Raw genomic sequence first — 20,840 nt, forward strand, 5'->3', positions numbered from 1 at the left:
TTAGACGAGGAGACTAGGACCTGTGGACACAGCCTTAGAATTAGAGGGGGTCATTTCAGAACAGAAATGCGGAGACATTTCTTCAGTCAGAGAGTGGTGGGCCTGTGGAATTCATTGCCACGGAGTGCAGTGGAAGCCGGGATGCTAAATGTCTTCAAGGCCGAGATTGATAGATTCTTGTTGTCTAGAGGAATTAAGGGCTACGGGGAGAACGCTGGTAAGTGGAGCTGAAATGCACATCAGCCATGATTGAATGGCAGAGTGGACTCGATGGGCCGAATGGCCTTACTTCCACTCCTATGTCTTATGGTTATGTGTTTGTCTTTTCCTTGTTATCAGAGGTACGATACTTTGTCTCACTGTTTGTCGAGTCTCTTCTGTCAGTCCATTGTTTCTGAGTGTGCATTCTAGTGCTGCTAGGAAGTCTGCTGTCTTGGCGTCCCTGTGGTTATAGTTGAGTCCCTTGGCCAGTATTGTTCCTTCCATGTCTGTGAGCTGTCTGTGGGAGAGGTTTCTAACCCAGGTATGTGTTGTGGTGTCCTCTCTGTTGTGTGTTAGTTTGGCCATTTTTTCTTTCAGTGCCGTTTTTTTTGCGGTATGTGGTCCTGTTCTGTCCAATGGTGATGGCCTGCTCTATGGTCTGGGTCCATTCCTGATTGGTGGTTTTTGAAACTAACGATTTTTGGCGCGCAATTTCTTGTTTGTATTTGTGTAGTCTGTTGTGTGCATCTGTAATCATTACCTGGGTCATCCTGAATCCGAGGAGAAAGTGAGGTCTGCAGATGCTGGAGATCAAAGTTGAAACTTTATTGCTGGAACAGCACAGCAGGTCAGGCAGCATCCAGGGAACAGGAGATTCGACGTTTCGGGCACAGGCCCTTCTTCCTGAATCCGTTCTGTCTGGCTGTGTCTCTGGCTTGTGGGTTGTTCTGGTGGTCTGTATCTGACACATGTTGGAAGGATTCGATTCTTTCAGCATTTGTGCATATGGGTGTCACTGGCTCGAGCACTATTTACTGCCCATCCCAAATTGTTCTGGAGAAGGTGGTGATGAGCTATCTTTTTTGAACTGTTGCAGTCCCTCGGGATGTTAAGAAGGGAGCTCCAGGGATTTAAACCCAGCTGAATGAAGGAATGCAGATACATTTCCAGAGCAGGAAGGTGAGTAGCTTGCAGGGGAACCTGTAGGCAGTAGTACTTTTCTTCTGTATTTATTGGCCTTGCCCTTCTGGGTGATAGGGGTTGCTTGGCGAGTTGCTACGTTGCATCCTGCAATGGCACATGCTGAACACTGGTGAATGTTGTCAGTCCTGAATGGAGTGCCAATCAAGGACCTTGTTGACAGGAGGTGTCCTGCACCCGATGTGGCCTCCTATACATTAGGGAGAATGGCCGCCTACTTGCGGAACATTTCAGAGAACACCTCTGGGACACCTGCACCAACCAACCCAACCGCCCCGTGGCTGAACACTTTAACTCCCCCTCCCACTCCGCCAAGGACATGCAGGTCCTTGGCCTCCTCCATCGCCAGACCCTGGCCACATGACGCCTGGAGGAAGAGCGCCTCATCTTCCGCTTAGGAACCCTCCAACCACACGGGATGAAGGTAGATTTCTCCACCTTATCTCAGTCCCAACCCCCGGATTCAGCACCGCCCTCTTGACCTGCAATCTTCTTCCTGACCTCTCCGCCCCCACCCCCTCTCCGGCCTATCACCCTCACCCCCTTCCACCTCGGGGCGGCACGGTGGCACAGTGGTTAGCACTGCTGCTGCACAGCGCCAGAGACCTGGGTTCAATTCCCGCCTCAGGCGACTGACTGTGTGGAGTTTGCACGTTCTCCCCGTGTCTGCGTGGGTTTCCTCCGGGTGCTCCGGTTTCCTCCCACCATCCAAAGATGTGCAGGGTCAGGTGAATGGCCAGACTAAATTGCCTGTAGTGTAAGGTAAGGGGTAAATGTAGGGGTATGGGTGGGTTACGCTTCGGCGGGTCGGTGTGTGGACTTGTTGGGCTGAAGGGCCTGTTTCCACACTGTAATCTAATCTAATCTAAATCTATTGTATTCCCAGCGCCCTCCCCCAAATTCCCTCCCTCCTACCTTTTATCTCAGCCTGCTTGGCACACCAGCCTCATTCCTGAAGAAGGGCTTATGCCCGAAACGTCGATTCTCCAGATCCTCGGATACTGCCTGGCCTGCTGTGTTTTTCCAGCACTACATTTTTCGACTCAGGAAGTGTCAAATACCAACTATTCACATTTAAAACCCTTATTGTTTTATTTAAATCTCTCCGTGGCCTTGCTAGCTGCCCATCACTGACCTCTTCAAAATGGTTATCGCACTAGCCTCTCCACTCCCCAGACTCTGGCTTCTTGTATCTCTTCCCTTCTCATTTCTCATCCATGGCAGCCATGCTTTCATTTGCTAGCAGCATTGTGTTCTGGACTATCCTCCATAAATCTCTTGTCTTCGCAGCATTTCCACCACCTACAAATGGAGCCCACCACCACAGACAGATTTCCCTCCCCACCCTTATCCGCTTTCCGTAAAGACCATTCCCTCTGAAAATCGCTTGTCAGGTCCACCTCCCCTACCAACTCACCCTCCCCTCCCGGCACCTTGCCCTGCCACCGCAGGAATGGCAAAACCTGCACCCACACCTCCCCCTCTCACCTCCGCCCAAGGCCCCAAAGGAGTCTTCCACATCCACCAAAGTTTTACCTTCCACACATCATTTACTGTGTCCATTGCTCTCAATGTGGTCTCCCCTACATTGGGGAGACAGAACGCCAACTAGCAGAGCGCGTCAGAGAACATCTCCGGGACACCCGCATCAATCAACCCCACCACCCCATGGCCGAACATTTCAATTCCCCCTCCCATTCTGCCGAGGACATGCAGGTCCTGGGCCTCCTCCATCGCCACACCCTAACCACCGATGCCTAGAGGAAGAATGCCTCATCTTCCGCCTTTGGACCCTCCAACCACATGGGATCAATGTGGATTCCACCAGTTTCCTCATCTCCCTAACCCCCACCTTATCCCATTTCCAAACTTGCAACTTGGTCCTGCCCTCATGACCTGTCCTACCTGTCAATTTTCCTTCTCACTTACCTGCCCCACCCTCCTCTCCAATCTATCACCATTACACTCTCCAATCTATCACCATTACATCCACCTCCATCCACCTATTGTACTCTTGGCTACCTTCTCCCCAGACCCACCCCCACTGACCTCTCCATCCCCTTGACTCACAAGCCTCATTCCTGATGAAGAGCTCTTGCCTGAAACGTCAATGCTTCTGCTCCTCGGATGTTGCCTGACCTGCTGTGCTTTCCCAGCACCACATTCTCAACTCTGATCTCCAGCATCTGCAGTCCTCACTTTCTCCTCCTCCATAAACCATGCTGAACCTAATGGACAACATTTTGACTTTCCAAATGACCTGAAATTGCTTCCTTGATAATTGATTCTAAGACTTTCCCAACGACAGATGTTAAACTAACTGGTCTGTATTTTCCCACATATTGCCTCTCACCCTTTTTGAATAAGGGTTTTAGATGAGCCATTTTCCAATCCACTGGAACCTTTTCCATTCCAGGGAATTTTGGAATATTGTAACCAATGGACCTCCTATCTCTGCCATTTCCTTTAACAGGAGAAAGTGAGGTCTGCAGATGCTGGAGATCAGAGCTGAAAATGTGTTGCTGGAAAAGCGCAGGTCAGGCAGCATCCAGGGAACAGGAGAATCGACGTTTCGGGCATAAGCCCTTCTTCAGGAATTTCCTTTAACACCCTAAGATGTCAGCCAGCAGGCCCAGGGGACTTGTCTATCCTCAATCCTAATGGTTTGCTGAGTACCCTTTCCCTATCGATGTTGATTGTTCTACATTTTCTATTGCCCGCTCCAATAGAATGGTACTGTTGTCCTCCACCATGAAAACTGAGGCAACATGTTTTTAGATTAGATTAGATTCCTTACAGTGTGGAAACAGGCCCTTCGGCCCAACAAGTCCATACCGACCCTCCGAAGAGCAACCCACCCAGACCCATTCTCCTACATTTAGCCCTGTACCTATGGGCAATTTAGCATGGCCAATTCACCTAACCTGCACATCTCTGGACGGAAACCGGAGCACCTGGAGGAAACCCTCGCAGACACAGGGAGAATGTGCAAACTCCACACAGACAGTTGCCCGAGGCAGGAATTGAACCTGGGTCCCTGGCGCTGTGAGGCAGCAGTGCTAACCACTGAGCCACCATGCCGCCCAGAATTCAGCATCTCTGCCATCTCAGTGTTCCCCACTATTAGCTCTCTGGTTTCATCTTGCAAGAGACCAACATTCACCTTGGCGACTCTCTTCCCTTTTATATACATAGAGAAGCTTTTGCTATCCTTTTTGATATTTTGTGCTAGTTTTCTTTTGTAATTTACTTTAGTTCTTTATATTAATTTTTTAGTATCCCTTTACCTATGTTTGAAAGTTTCCCAATCTTCCAGCCTGCCACTGGCATTTGCAATATGGTATACCTTAGTTTTTGACTATATATTGTCCTTGACCTCCTTGTTTAGCCATGGATGATTTTAAACCCCTCCCTTACCATCTTTCTTCCTCAGTAACAATAAAGGCAAGTTCTTCAGTTCATTTTATACATAATCACCAGGAATAAAGTGAAGATACATGCTGCAGTATAATGGTTCAATAGGTACACAGGTGGAAGGATTACACGGGGGGAGGGGGTTGAAGAGATATTATCTCCAATCGGATGGTGGAGAAGTCTGTCTGAATGGTTGACTGAGGCAGGAATCTTCACTGCATTAGGGGAGGCAATTGCCAAGTGCTGTTATTGTGAGACTATTAACACAGAAACTTGGCTAATGCTCTGGGCACCTGGGTTCAAACTCTGCCATGGCAGATGGTGGAATTTGAATTCAATAAAAATTTGGAGTTAAGAGTCTAATGATGACCTATTACTGGAAAAACACAACTGGTTCACTAATGTCCTCCAGGGAAGGAAACTGCCATCCTTACCTCGTCTGGCCGAAATGTGACTCCAGACCCACTCAATGTGGGTGACTCTTAACTGTCCTTTGGGCAATTAGGAATGAACAATAAATGCTGACCAAGCCAGAGAGGCCCACACCCCGTGAGTAAATAAAAAACAAACAAAACAAAATACGTTGAATTGTCACTGACCCAGAACATAAAGGTTTGGTAGCACTTGTTGCAACAAGCATATAGCAGAATGCCATGTTCCTCAGCTGTAAATTATCTGTCTCTCTAATGGCACAGGTTCAGATAAAACCAGTGTGATCGGAAACCTATTAAAACACCATTACCAGCTCCAGATTCAGGGTCAGAAACAAGCACAGGATGAGGAAACGGTTCGTGTCACATGAGGTTGCTGCTTCCTGAAGACCATGAGAAATCCCTTCCTCACAAGTGAAGCAGCCTGTTTTAGTTGCAAGGAAATTTCTCTCCAACATTGACCTTGCGATGACATTATTGAGCTTTCAGCAGCTCGGGTTTAATGTTGCTAACAGTACTCAATCACAGCTGAGCTGCTCCAAGCCTCAAACCTGCAATCCATTTCCAAACCAGCTACGCATCAATTTTCACTACAATGCTAAATTATCCAGTGTAACAAATAACCTTTTCATAGATTTCCAAATCTGCAGGAAAATTCTCATCCAGCTCACCAGCTAGCAACTTTAGATTTGTGCCCTCTGGTACTGTTTGCAGTTGGTTAAACAAGCTGCTTGGATGAACATTCTTTCCTTCCTTCAATTGTATCAAAACAGAGGAAATGACATCTCTTTCTCAAGTCTTGTAACCGACCCAACATTTTGAAGCAATGATGTCCAAAATCATACATAAATACAACCAACAGAGCCATCTCAATAAGGTGAGAATAACAGTGTCTTCATGTCCTAATGTTTTTCTGAACTGGACAACCTGTTCTGAAAATTACTTTCGTAGCCAAGGGAGCCGACATTTTCAAGTTCCTCGAACTTCCAAGTGGAGAATGGTTTATGTATTAACGTGCTGCACATTCCACATTGCTGCTGTGCTGCTCGTGTGCACTTTCGGGGGAGCACTGCTCTCCTCTCTTCTTTGCCAGGTCACCTACCAACACCACCCCTCTGTTTGGCCTAATCCATTTCTCAGCTGATGAGTTACACATTCCAACCCACTCCCTTCTTCCCTCTGCCATCGTCACACTCCCTCGCTCCCTCTCTGTTTCCTCTCCCACTCCCCTTTGCTCTGCAATCCCTCCATGTGCCCACTGTTCGTCCCCTCCTGATCTCCTGGCTCAGAGGTTTGGAATCTACTACTGCACCAACCCAAACTCAGATTCTCTCTTCCGCCGCTCCTCCAATCAGATTTACTCTCTCTGGCGTTCACCGCACCTCCAGTTCCAGCTGGTTTCTTTCCAGTGCCCTCTCCAGTTCCACAACCTCCGAAACTCACCCCAGTCAGTGCCCATTTATTTCAATGTGGACAACTTCTCAAAAAACTTTGTGGCCAAGCATGCACACACTCCTGAGGGAGCGCAGGTCCAGTACCAGGATTAGCATCAAGCCACACCCAAACATTTCCACCATGTTGAAGGAGGAAATGTGGTGTATGTACAATGGTCACATTTCCCCATCTAACGGATCTATCAATCTCAAAACCTTCCTTAACTTCTCCATTTATTTACCTGGTGAAGGAGCAGCACTCTGAAAGCTAGCGCTTCCAAATAAACCTGTTGGATCATAACCTGGTGTTGTGAGATTTTTAACTTTGCCCACCTTAGTCCAACACAGGCCCCTCCACACCATTTATTTTGAGCAGAGCTCTAGGAATGATCTCTCTCGCCTTGATCCCCCATCCCTCAGCCCCATTCACCGCCAAAGGTAGTTCCTTACCCTTCCACTCTTGATCACTTCACTGTTGTCTCCTAGTGCCAGCTCTGCACAGGCCTTGTTGAAGTCTGCCAGACCACCAATGGGGAGGTACTCTTTGTCCATTTTCTTAGCTGTAATTTGGGCCTCAGCCTACGAGGAGGTCAAACATCAGAGCACACATCAGTTCCACCACCATTCCTGGAGAGTCCGTGCAAAGTTTTGTAGTTTCCACTGCCAAGCAGCCAACAAAAAGCAGGACTCCACGTCTAACTCACCTTCCTGACACAGCTCAAGACATATGGCTTGCCATTGTCATCACGGTACGCCCCAACGCCCAGGTTCATTTTCTTGGGGTTGTTATCACGTTTGAAAGCTTCAGTGACCCCAAGGATGGGGTCGGGGGGACCCATTTCTACATGGGACCACACCGAGCTGCAAGGACAACAGAAAACAGGTTTCAGTGACAATCATCTCAACAGGAGGCATTTATCTCAATTCCTTTTAATACTGCATAACATCAGAGTGAATAATCAGTGCTATCATACAACATAAACAGTTATGGTATTTATATTAGTCGGCATTTACAATACCAATGACTACATACCCTAACAATGAGTCCACAGCATTAAAGAGAGAACAACGCAATGCATTTTGTGCTGTTTGTTCCGGGGATGGGAGTGTCACTGGCCAGACCAGGGTATGTCAATGTCTAACTATGTTTGAGAAGGTGACGATGAGTTGCCTTCTTGAACCTTTGAAATCCAATGCAATGTCAGGACACTCAGAGTGCTTCCCAGTTAGTTCACTGGGAAGGTCCAGAATTTTGAACCAGCGATAGTGAAGGAAAGGTAACATAACCCCAACTCTGTATGGTTAACTCTGGCAGCAGAAACAGGAAGATAGATTAGTATCTGAATGATGACAGATTGGGAAGGGGGGGAGGTGCAACGAGACCTAGTACTGTCCTCGTACTCCAGTCGCTGAAAGTAAGCATGGCAGTGTAACAGGCAGTGAAGGCAGCAAATGGTACATAACGAGAGGATTTGAGTACAAGAGCACAGACATCTTGTGGCGACTGTACCGGGCCTTGGTGAGACCACACCTGGAGTACGGTGTTCAGTTTTGGTCTCCTCTGGAGAAGGATCTTCTGACAACGGTGGGAGTGCTGTGGAGATTTACCAGACCGCTTCTTGGGATGGCAGGACTCACATATGGAGAGAGCCTGAATTGGTTAAGACTATATTCACTTGGGTTTAGCAGAATGATGAGAGTTCTCAGACAGCTATAAAATTCTTCCAGGATGAGACAGGGTGAGTGTAGGAACGTTGTTTCCGTTGACCAGAGAATCCAGGGTCACTGTCTACGGCCATTTAGGACTGAGAGGAGAACTGTCTTCACCCAGAGAGTTGAGAGCCGTGGAATTCTCTGCTACAGAAAGCAGTTGAGGCCAAAGCACTGAATGCTTTCAAGGAGGAGATAATATAGTTCTTAGCAGTAAAGGGATCAAAGGGTATTGGGAGAATGCAGGAACAGGCTACTGAGCAGAGTAACCAGCTGTGATCATATTCAATGATGGAACAGGTTTGGAAGGTCAAATTGCCTACCCGTCTTAAAAAGAACTGCAGAAATCGGAAATGAAAACAGGATTCTCTTAAGGGTCACTATATCCGAAACTTTAACTCTGCTTTCTCTCTACAGATGTTGCCAGACCTGCTGAGCTTTTTCAGCAATTCCTGTCCCTCTTGGCCTACTCCTGTCCCTGTTTACTCTGATTTTAATGGCTTGCATGGGGACCTGCAGATGGTGGTGTTTCCCTGGCTCCGCTTCTCCTTTCCTTCTAAATGGTAGAGGTAGTGAATGTCACAGGAGTTACTGCAGTGCATATTATAGACGGTACACACTGCTGATGCTGTATATCTGCGGTGAATGGGGCGTCAATTAAACAGATCATTTTGTCCTGGATGATGTCAAGTTTCTTAAATGTTGTTGGAGCTGTACTCATCCAGGCAGGCGGGCAGTATTCCATCACACTCCTGACTTGTGTCTTACAGTTTTGGTAAACAGCCTTTGTGGCGTCAGGGTCTGAGCTCTGACCGCACGATTGCAATCCTGATGCTGCTAACATCCCATCGATGGCAAATTGTGAGCTGCTCGATCGATTTGCTATCCATCCTTTTAGGACGATGACAGTGTCACACTTGCTGATATAGAGGACACAAAGTGAAGGTGGAACTTTGACTCTATCAGGCATTATAAGGCAGTTACCTCTATCAGCACTGTCATGGACCGTTGTTTCTACATCAGATAGCGACTGGCAATGAGGTGGTTGAATAGATTTTTGTTCTCTTGTTAATTTTCTCACCCCCTGTCGTAAGTTTAGAATAACAGATATCTTATTTGGGTCTTGGACAACTCAGTTAGATGTGGTCCTATGGACCTACACTTGTTGATACACTGTGAAGTGATTACTGTGTCACGGCTATCCTCAGTGCTTCTTCTAAGTGCTCTCCAATGTTGAAGAGTACTGATTCAATAGTTGAGGGAGACCAGTAGATGGTAACAATCAGATTTCCTTCCTTCCTAAAAGCATTCAACTACTATCCGTAGCCTCATGGCCTGAGATATCCCTTACTCAACTCACTGCCAGCAAGCCAAAGAACCAACCTTGGTTTAATGAGGAGTGCAGAGAAACTTGCTAAAAGCAGTATTAGAGGAGCTAGAAATGAGGTGTTAACCTGGTGATGGTACAGGACGACATGCATAAACATCAGAAGCAGAATGCAGGTGGTGGACTGTGTTAAGCAATCTTACGATCAACAAATCAGGTCAAAGCTGTGTATTTCTGCAACTCTAGCCACTGAGTGGGCTCACCCCACGATCAAGACTCTCAGGGCCATCCACTCCTTACTGCTCCATCACTCCTGGTGACTCTGTCTTGCTGGCGGAACAGAACAGGACATGTCTGAGGAGTTGTCGAGAAAACTTGGTTTAGGGAGTATGACGACATCTTGCCTTGGCTCTGGGACAGTTCTCCCAACTTTGGCAAGGAGTGTGAGATGTTACCGAGAAAGCCTCCCGCAAGGCTGTGTGTCTCTTTACCGTACTTAGTGTTTTGCTTAGTGCTGGATGGACTGTCTGGTTTTCCGATTATATTTTGTCACAGCGGTTTGATCCAACTGAACAGCTCACCCCACCATTTTAGAAACAGTTCAAAATCATCCACATTGCTGTTGGTCTGGAACCACACGTAGGCTGGACCAGGTAAGGAGCTATCCTTTCCTAAAGGACTAGTAGTCAGATAGATTTTCACAAGCAGACAATAGCTTCACAATCAGCTACTGACGCTGGCTATTGAAATCCAGATTTATTCATTTAGCTAATTACTTTAAAGCCAATGACCACTGCCGATTTTAGTCACATGAATAGGCAGAAAAAGCTGGGGCTGTTCTCCTTATAATGAGAGAAGATGCACTCGACAGAGATGTTCAAAATTACAAGGGGAATATGCCATGGATAGAGAGAAACCATTGATCGTAACGTCAAGAAAGAGAGGACACCAGCTTAAGTTACTGGCAAGCACATTAGCAGTGGTACAAGGAAAGACTATACACAGTGGTCATGATCTGGAATGCACCGCCTGGGTGAGAAAGTGAATAAGGTATGAGCAGGTAGGCAAAGAGTTAGATTTAGATTAGATTAGATTTAGATTTAGATTAGATTAGAGTGTGGAAACAGGCCCTTCGGCCCAACAAGTCCACACCGACCCGCCGAAGCGCAACCCACCCATACCCCTAAATTTACCCCTTACCTAACACTACGGGCAATTTAGTATGGCCAATTCACCTGACACTGCACATCTTTGGACTGTGGGAGGAAACCGGAGCACCCGGAGGAAACCCACGCAGACACGGGGAGAACGTGCAAACTCCACACAGTCAGTCGCCTGAGGCGGGAATTGAACCCGGGTCTCTGGCGCTGTGAGGCAGCAGTGCTAACCACTGTGCCACTGTGCCGCCCACGGTTTTGGGTTGTGTGGGACAAAGGCTCAACTAGCATGACTTCGATCAGGTAAGAACTTGCAGTAACAAGAAGGTGCTGGACACAAGGGTAGTGGGTCGACGAGGTGAAAAAGCATTCCTAATGTAAAGCCATTTAACAAGGTTAAGGACATTCATTGTGTAATGCCAGATGGCTTAAACTTTATTGTTGATGCTCGCTACAAGAAGGTGCTGGACACAAGGGTAGTGGGTCGACGAGGTGAAAAAGCATTCTTAATGTAAAGCCATTTAACAAGATGAAAAAGCATTCCTTATGTAAAGCCATTTAACAAGGTTAAGGACATTCATTGTGTAATGCCAGATGGCTTAAACTTTATTGTTGATGCTCGCTATTTGTAATGGTCACCCAATCAATAGAGATGTTGCCTTATTTGGATGCTGCTCTCTGTAAATGACTATATAATTCCTTAAGAATCTGCTGTTCAAGAGAAGACCGAGAAAGCATGTCTCTGTGCACATGGGCAATTGTTCTCTCTCCCTCCAGGGCCCAGGATAAAGATGGAGGAGGTAAAACTATATCATGTCTCTGAGAGTTTTGCTTCGACTGAGGGGGAAACAGGATGACATGGGAATGTGGTGGGGGCAGATTCAAAAAGAAATTTCTGTGCAAAGTTGTCCAAACAAACAGTAGTTTAGTAAATGGTTCATCTGCTTCTAGAGACAGAAGTCAGCCAGACAGCTAGAAAAGCTCCTCTGTTCCTCTCTGAACGGAACTGTGAGATCTTCCATGTCAGCCTGAGCAAGGGGACACTAATTAACTGTTCCACACAAGAGATGATACCTCCAACAACGCAACATTCCTTTCTACTGTACTGTACTGGTGCAGTACACTGTTTTGAATTGACTTTTTTTCGTAGAATCCCTAGAGTGTAGAAACAGACCATCGGCCCATCAAGTCCACAATGAACCCACCACCCTATGCCTGCAACCCTGCATTTCTCATGACTAACCCACCTAGCCTACAAATCCCTGGACACTAATGGCAATTTAGCACGGCCAATCCACCTAACCAGCACATCTCAGTGGGAGGAAACCGGAGCACCTGGAGGAAACCCACACAGGCAGGGGGAGAACATGCAAAAGCTCCACACAGACATGTCGCTCGAAGATGGAATCAAACCCAGGTCCTTGGCACTGTGAGGCAGCAGTACTATCCACAGAGCCATTGTGCTGCACTTGTGACAGTTTTACAGTGTTTGAAAGATTTACAGAATTGGCCTTTGCAGGGGATTTTTGCAATTGTTGTACACAAGTGGTAGATGCTGGTACACTTGCAACAATTAAAAGACATTTGGACAGGTACAGGTTTAGTGGGATACGAGCCAAATGCAGGGATTAGTTTGGTTTGGGAGACCTGGTCAGCATGGACAAATTGGACCAAAGGGTCTGTTTCCTTGCTGTATGACGCTATGACAATCTTACATATTCAAACCCTAAAGCAGAGATTGAACTACAAGGTCAAAGGTTATATGTAGTAGACACTGAGCAGAGAACCTGAAGTGCGGAAGAATCCACTTGTAGTTAATAACATTCCTTTCAGCACAACTAAAACATCGAAAAGAACCTGAGTCTAAGGCAGCTGTGAACCACAGACGCTACACTTAAAGTCAGGGAGAGAAGGAATATAAATCAAATACTTTCTGCACCATTCACATCCAAAGAGCATTAATCCAGTATAATTAAACCACAATCTGACCTAGTTGTATCCCATAGCAACACCACAACGTTTGCACTTGCAGCAAAAGGCAGTTTGACAAGATCATCTCCAGTAATCCTTTGCTAAAATCCAATTCCCTCGATAAGCAAGTGGGCAAACTTGGCAGGTGCAATCTAATGTGGGAAAATGAGAGGTTATGCACTTTGGCAGGAAGAGTACAGGAGCTGAATATTATTTAAATGGGAAAGGTTAGCAGAAAGCTACAGAACAGGGATTTGGTATCCCACTGGCATAAATCGCAAAAAGCTAGCATCCAAATTCAGCAGGTTATAGGGAAGGCAAATGGATTGGTGGCCTTTATTTCAAAGAGAATGGACTATAAAGATAGGGAGGCTTTGCTAAAACTACACAAAGATCTGGTTGCACTACAGCTGGAATACTGTGCACAGCTTTGGGCCCCTTACCTAAGAAAACACTGGCACTGGAGACAGTCCAGAGAAGGTTCACTAGGCTGATCCCAGGTATGGAGGGACTGTCTTAGGAGAGGTTGAGGAGGCTGGGCCTGTACTTTGTGGAGAGTTTGTTTCCCTCTTGAGGGACAATCTAGGATCAGAGGGCATAATCTCAGAATCAGGAATCACATATTTAAGACAGCGATGAAGAGGGATTTCTTCTCTGAGGGTAGTGGCTCAGTGGTTAGCACTGCTGCCTCACAGCACAAGGGACCCGGCATTATTCCAGCCTCAGGTAACTGTGTGAAGTTTGCACATTCTCCCCATGTCTGTGTGGGTTTCCTCTGAGTGCTCCTGTTTCCTCCCACAGTTCAAAGATGTGCAGGTTAGGTGGATTGGCCATGCTAAATTGCCCATAATGTCCAGGGATGTGTAAGCTAGGTGGGTTAGCCATGGGGAATGCAGGGTTACAGGTATAAGATAGGGATGTGGGTCAGGATGGGATGCTCTCCGGACAGTCAGTGCAAACTCGATGGGCCGAAAAGCCTGCTTCCATACTGTAGGAATTCTACGACAGTGTGTCTGTGACATTATTTACCACAAAAACACCCACAATTACTTTCCCACCTCAAGCTCAATAAAGACTGTACGGTGGGACCTTGGACGAGATGGGTGCAGAGTATTTTGTTCGGATAATGGATCTGATTGTAAACAAGTGGTAATTTGAGTGCCTGTTATCCGAACATTTCTCAGTTATCTAGCAATGCACACCATAACGCCGTTCAACCGATAACTGAATGCTGAGTTGTCTAATGGCATTTTTACAGGACCGAGAGATTTTTTTGGATAATCGAAGTTGTACTGTATTCAGTTCTCTCACCTTGTTGATTCCACCTTGTACAGCAGAGTTTATTTCCCTGGGGGTTTATTTCCCTTTTTTTTGATTAAACTAAAACAGCTATTCCTTCACCACTTTTAAACAAGGGTCCATGTCTGTGACATTAGTTCTCTGTTCTGTCCATAGACACTGATTGACCTGATGTGTGGTTGCAGAACTTTCTGCTTCTGAATTTCAAGCAACATAACTGCGCAACCATAGCAGCCAAGAACTGCACACCCCTCAGTTCAGCATAGGACCCTGACACCCAGACGTTAGCAATCAACTTCAGGTCCCAGAACTAAAGAACTGATTGTCAGCTGAGTGTACTGCGTTGTTTCCCTACTGCTCTCCTCAACCCCTGACTTGGTCTGCACTATTAATACAGAATGGTGTTGTACTTCAGTGACTAGCTTTCTATGGTGGCATTTGAAACGGGATATAGCAGAAGCAGGTGGCGATTACTGGCTACCATCCAGGCCCTTGTGCCCAACTTTGAAGATCAGTCTTAAACCAGAATTGAAATCAAATTTTGGCAGCCAGATTAGATTCCCTACAATGTGGAAACAGGCCGTTTGGCCCAACAAGTCCATACCGACCCTCCGAAAAGTAACCCACCCAGACCCATTTCCTCTGACTAATGAATCTAACACTATGGAGAATTTAGCACCCTGAGGAAACCCACGTAGACACAGGGAGAATGTGCAAACTCCACACAGACAGTCACCCGAGGCTGGAATCGAACTTGGGTCCCTGGCACTGTGAGGCAGCAGTGCTAACCACTGAGCCCCCATGCTGCCCTTTATTGGAGAAAACACTCAGAAATCTACCTTCTTGGCTTTAAACTCTCAAAGTTGGCTTCCCCTCCAGCAGCATAACAAAGCCACAAGAGAAGATAGCGAAAAGGGTAATGGATATTTTTGGAGAGGGAAATGCGAGGACTTCATAGATAAGGCAGAGGCATCACAGAGCAGAATGGTGCGAGGAAATGCACCTCCAGCCCCCGGTTTTGCTATTGCAAGAGTTTGGTAATTTTCCAGCTTGGAGAGGAAACGGAAAATAGAAACCCACATTGAACACAAGAGATTGGGGTTTCTGCTTTCACAACAAGCTGGAAAGTTGATGCAAAATGTGACTGAAATTATACTGGCGACAGCATAGGTCAAATTCTGCAAAAATCTATTGCATACTCACAAATGCAGTTCACCCCCACCTTCTCCAAAGCAACGAGGGATGGGAAACAAATGCTGGCTGAGCCAGTGGCGTCTACCATCCGCAAAGTGAATCAAATTAATTCACCAGAGGTTGACCCTTGTTCAGAACAAATATCCCCTCCAAATCAGAATAATGGACAGTGGTCTAATCATTCAGGAATTGACAGAATGTAACTGCTTATGTTTTAGCTTGCAATATTCAAGGGACGTATTTAAAAGGAAACTTGATACATTTTTGTTGTTACAGCTAAAAATGGGTTAATGCCAAATATAAATAAGCATTTTCTCACCTATATTTACTCGTCTACCTCTGGGTAAGTAGAGTTTAAATAGCTGTAAATGATTTAAGAATAATGAATTAATTCCTTTTATTGTCGTACACTATTAGTCTCTAGTTTCTTGCTCCTCTTCATGCAACCCACCCTGAAATGTCTTGAATGGATACAACAGCTGGAAACCTTCAGGTTCAATATTCTCACCCAGAGGCAAGGCCTGCTCTAAACTTGGCCAGCCTCTGGTGAAGTGGTGCTTCCAGCCTCCAACCCTGGCAACATCAGCTCTATGACAGCACCACTGATCCAGAATCTGGTTTCCAGCATCTGCAGTCATTGTTTTTACCAGCCTCTGGTGAAGTTAATACTTTATTTCTTCATGGAACATGCATGTAGCTGCCTAGCAGAGCGTTTATTACACATCCCAAACTGGCCTTGAGAGAAGGTGGTGATGAGCTAACCTCTTCAATGCTCAGTCTTTGGTGTGCAGGCCTACCCATTGTGCTGTTAGGAGGGATTCCAGGAGATCAGAGTCGAGAGTGTGGTGCTGGAAAAGCACAGCAGGTCTGGCAGCACGTGAGGAGCAGGAGAATTGATATTTCAGGCATAAGCCTTTCATCAGGAATCAGATACCTTGCAGATGGTACATACTGCTGTACTGGGCATCAGTGGTGGAAGGAGTGAATGTAAATGTGGTGCTAATCAAGTGGGCTGTTTCGTTCTGGATGGTGTGAAGGTTCGTTATTGCCTTTGCAGTTTGACTGGTTAAGAAAAGTGGGTGAGTACTTAATCATACATCTGACCTGGTAGATTTTGGACAGGCCCTTGAGAAGTCAGAAGGCAAGTCATTTGCTGCAGAATTTGCAGGCTCTGACTTGTTCCAGTAACCACAGTATTTCCATGGCTGGTCCAGTTCAGTGTCTCACCAGCGATGACATCAAGCAGCTCATACTGGGTGATTCAGCAATGGTAATACTGCTGATTAACATGGGGAGATGGTTACATTTGCTTATGTTGGATATGCTCACTGGCTACCACTTACATCGATTGCCCTTAAAATTCTCAGATCTTTTGTATTGGGGTATAGTGAAGGCAGCATTTGGTATGATTTCCTTTATTGGACATAGCATGGAGTATCAGAGTTGGGAGGTCATGTTGCATTGTACAGGACATTGATTAGGCCACTTTTGGAATATTGGGTGTAATTCTGGTCTCCCACCTATCAGAAGGATTTGTGAAATTTGAAAGCATTCAGAAAAGATTCACAAGGATGTCATAGAGCTGATGTTGCCAGGGTTGGAGGGTTTGAGCTACAGGAAGAGGTTCAATAGGCTGGGGCTGTTTTCCCTGGAGCGTCAGAGGCTGACGGGTGACCTTATATAGGTTTATAAAATCATGAGGGACATAGATCGGGTAAATAGACAAGGTCTTTTCCCTGGGGTGGGGGAATCCAGAACTAGAGGGCATAGATTTAGGGCGAGGAGGGAAATATTTAAAAGGGATCGAAGGGGGAACTTTTTCACGCAGAGGGTAGAGTGTATGGAATGAGCTGCCAGAGGAAGTGGTGGAGGCTGGTACAATTACAGCATTTGAAAAGCATCTGGATGGATACATGAATAGGAAGGGTTTACAGGGATAAGAGTCAAGTGTTTGCAAATGGGACTAGATTAGGTTAGGATATCTGCTCAGCATGGACATGTTGGACCAAAGGGTCTGTTTCAGTGCTGCACATCTCTATGACCCTATGAACTGCAAGAGCAGGAGTAGGGAGCTTGAGGCAGCCGACAGTGAGATCGGGAGCAGGAAGTGGGGGAGGTTAAGCCCTTGTGAGGAGCGAGAGTCCAGCATAGCTAGGCACTTATGGAATGTAGTATTGAACTGTATTTCTTTTTTTTAACCTTTAGTAAGAAGGGCTGCAATGTTTAATTTTTTATTCTTTATTTTTCTGCTTTGTATCAAGACCTGTAACTGTGTACTTTGTACCTCAGTTGGTGCTGTAACTGGCAACTTGTAAACATTTCACTGTACTCATGTGAATACATGTAACAATAAACCTAATTCCTAATTATGTTGATACCACGAGGGCAAACGCTGTGCCATCATCAGTAAAGAGAGTTCCTGATGCAAGGGTCCGAGCTGACTAGTTTTGAGGGTTGTGTGTATCAAAGCTTAGATTAGATTCCCTAGTGTGGAAACAGGCCCTTTTGCCCAACAAGTCCACACCAACCCTCCGCAGAGTAACCCACCCAGACCCATTTTCCTCTGACTAATGCACCTATGGGCAATTTAACATGGTCAATTCACCTGAATTGCATATCTTTGGACTGTGGGAGGAAACCGGAGCACCCAGAGGAAACTCACGCAGACATGGGGAGAATGTGCAAACTCCACACAGACAGTCGCCCGAGGCTGGAATCGAACCTGGGACCCTGGCACTGTGAGGCAGCAGGACTGACTTCCAGGGTGGGGGCACTCTCAGCAAAAGACAATGATATACAAAGCTGTCAGAAATGGCAATCAGAGTTGAGGGGCTGGGCATCAGTTCATCTTGATGGAATGGGCATTAATGCTTTCCATGTGGGCTTCAAGCACTATGCTTTCAATGGAATCGGTTGGCACAGAGGGTAAAAATTAGGGTGCCCTTAACACCAATTGACTTGAGAAAAATACATTAAAGGGACTGAGGGAAAACCAAGGGATCTACATAATTCGACAGCTAATTTTGCCAGGTATCAGGGATAGATTTCAAACAAAAAGAGTAAATTCTGTTATGGAATCATACAGCATGGAAACAGACCCTTCAGTCAAAATAACCCCACTAACCAGCGTTTGGCCCATATCCCTCCAAACCTTCCTATTGATGTATTTATCCATATAGCTATTAAATGTTGTAACTGTACCTCCATCCAGCATTTCCTCTGGCATTTTATTCCACTTACGAACCACTCCCTCACCCTCAGGAAAAGATCCTTGCTATTCATCTTATCCATCCCTTATGATTTTATAAACCTTTATAAGGTCACCCTCAACCTTCTACACTCCACTGAAAAATCCCAGGCTATCCAGCCTCTACTTGTAACTCAAACCCTCCATTCCCAGCAACATCCTAGTAAATCTTTTCTGCACTGTCTCCAATTTAATAATTTCCTTCCTATAGCAGGGTGACCACAACTGCACACAGTGCTCCAAAAGAGGCCTCCTCAATGTATTGTACAACCTCAACATGATGTCCAACACCTTTACTCTGAGCGATGAAGGCAAGCGTGGTAAAAGCTTTACCACCCTATCTACCTGTGACACAAATTTCAAAGAATTATGTGCCCAAAGCCTTCGGTCTCTCTGTTATACAGCTTATAAAAATGTTACAATAGAAGGAGGCATTACACAGTTCAAATGCATCTTTTACTCAATACCCTATCTGTTAAAATAGCAGGATGATGGTTCCAAAGGGGAGTAAATTGAGAGGAAGACAAACTCTCCACAACTCTTTAAAAAACCCCAAAATGAAGCCTTCAACCAAGGAATTGATTCAGATGGGGCCCCAAGCTGAAAACTTGAAAATCTTTCCTGTAGGCTGTACAGATCATGAAATTATGTAGAGCTTTAGAAATGTTCCAAGTATGCGGGGGGTTCATAACAGCAGACACCATTGAGTTACAGCAATTGGCAACAAGCCTCATGCAGTAGTTGTCCAGGCAGTGTTGGATGGGTATAGCACAGAGTGCTTTACTTTCAGATTAAGAGTAGAAAAAACCCTATGTTGTTCCTGCCCAGCTGTATTTAATGGGACAGTGCAGAGGCAGGTTTACTCTGTATCTAACCCCATGCTGTATTTGTCTTGGGAGTGTTTTATGTTGGCAATGTATGAGAGTACTTTGTATCTAACAACACACTGCCTGCTCTGGGAAAGTCTGATGGCACAGCACAGAGGGAATTTTACTTTGTATCTAACTTTATACTGTAGCTGCCCTGGGAGCGTTTGCAGAGGACAGTAAGAATATCTCATGCTATTTCAAACCTGCTGCTCTTCTTTGAATAGTATCATGGAACCTTATGTTCAACTGAGTATTTCAGGATCTCACTCAAAACAGAGCACTCCTACAGTACTGGAGGAGCTGTCATGATTTTTGTGGAACCAAACCTCTTGGTTGGAATGAAGAATGTTGCCACTGAGCCAAGGCTGACACCCAATCCAGAAGGTCCATTTCTTCTATTGATGATATCCAAACATGGGGTTATAATCTTACAGCTGAGGGATTCAGGAGTGAGATCAGAAGGTCCCTTTTCGTTCAACAGTCCAAATCAAAAGTGTACAAGTGCAAATAGGTTGAGGACCGTGCAACAATTGAAAATTTAAAGACTGAGGCTGATGAACAGTCACAAGTAATAAGCAGCAAAAACAGAATTAACATGCAGAGCAACCAAGATCTCACCGAATGGAGGGAAAAGTGCCCAACATTGGGCTCCATTGAAGGATATTTGTCAGATTTATATTCAAAGACTGTTTTAAAACTAAAGCTAGATACGATAGCTTTTAAATCCTGACTGGAAGTAGAAGCTGGATATAAACTTTGATTTAACACTGGACTCGTATTCAGACGTGGGACTTAAACCACAACCTCCTGGATTGAAGAGATGACACACACACAGGGTGGTGACTCTGGAGGGTGAACCTGGGCTGGTTTCTACACCTACACACACCCTGGTTAGCGTAGTAAAACATAGAACATAGAAAAATACAGCGCAGTACAGGCCCTTTGGCCCTCGATGTTGCGCCGATCCAAGCCCACCTAACCTACACTAGCCCACTGTCCTCCATATACCTATCCAATGCCCGCTTAAATACCCATAAAAAGGGAGAATCCACCACTGCTACTGGCAGGGCATTCCATGAACTCACAACTCGCTGAGTAAAGAATCTACCCTTAACATCTGTCCTATACCTACCACCCCTTAATTTAAAGCTATGCCCCCTCGTAATAGCTGACTCCATACGTGGAAAAAGGTTCTCATGGTCAACCCTATCTAAACCCCTAATTATCTTGTACACCTCTATCAAGTCACCCTTAAACCTCCTTTTCTCCAATGAAAACAGCTCCAAGTGCCTCAGCCTTTCCTTATACGATCTTCCTACCATACCAGGCAACATCCTGGTAAACCTCCTCTGCACCCGTTCCAGTGCCTCCACATCCTTCCTATAGTATGGCGACCAAAACTGCACACAATACTCCAGATGCGGCCACACCAGAGTCTTATATAACTGCAACATGACCTCAGTACTCCAGAACTCAATTCCTCTACCAATAAAAGCCAGTACGCCATATGCCGCCTTCACCGCACTATTTACCTGGGTGGCAACTTTCAAAGATCTGTGTACATGGACAACAAGATCCCTCTGCTCATCCACACTACCAAGTACCC

At 45.8% G+C, this 20,840-nt stretch overlaps 1 protein-coding gene across 1 annotated transcript in view; it reads right to left on the minus strand.

Annotated features, from left to right (window-relative positions):
* Positions 1-20,840, minus strand: part of LOC122558594 (aspartate aminotransferase, mitochondrial) — a 54,665-nt gene that overhangs the window by 28,498 nt on the left and 5,327 nt on the right. Inside the window, exons 2-3 of the mRNA XM_043707367.1 lie at positions 7,165-7,321; positions 6,911-7,039 (exon numbers count right to left, since the gene is read on the minus strand). Coding sequence (XP_043563302.1) covers positions 6,911-7,039; positions 7,165-7,321 — 286 coding nt within the window. The remainder of the gene's footprint in view (positions 1-6,910; positions 7,040-7,164; positions 7,322-20,840) is intronic.

Source organism: Chiloscyllium plagiosum, chromosome 17 (assembly GCF_004010195.1).
Source record: "Chiloscyllium plagiosum isolate BGI_BamShark_2017 chromosome 17, ASM401019v2, whole genome shotgun sequence".
Lineage (NCBI taxonomy): Eukaryota > Metazoa > Chordata > Chondrichthyes > Orectolobiformes > Hemiscylliidae > Chiloscyllium > Chiloscyllium plagiosum.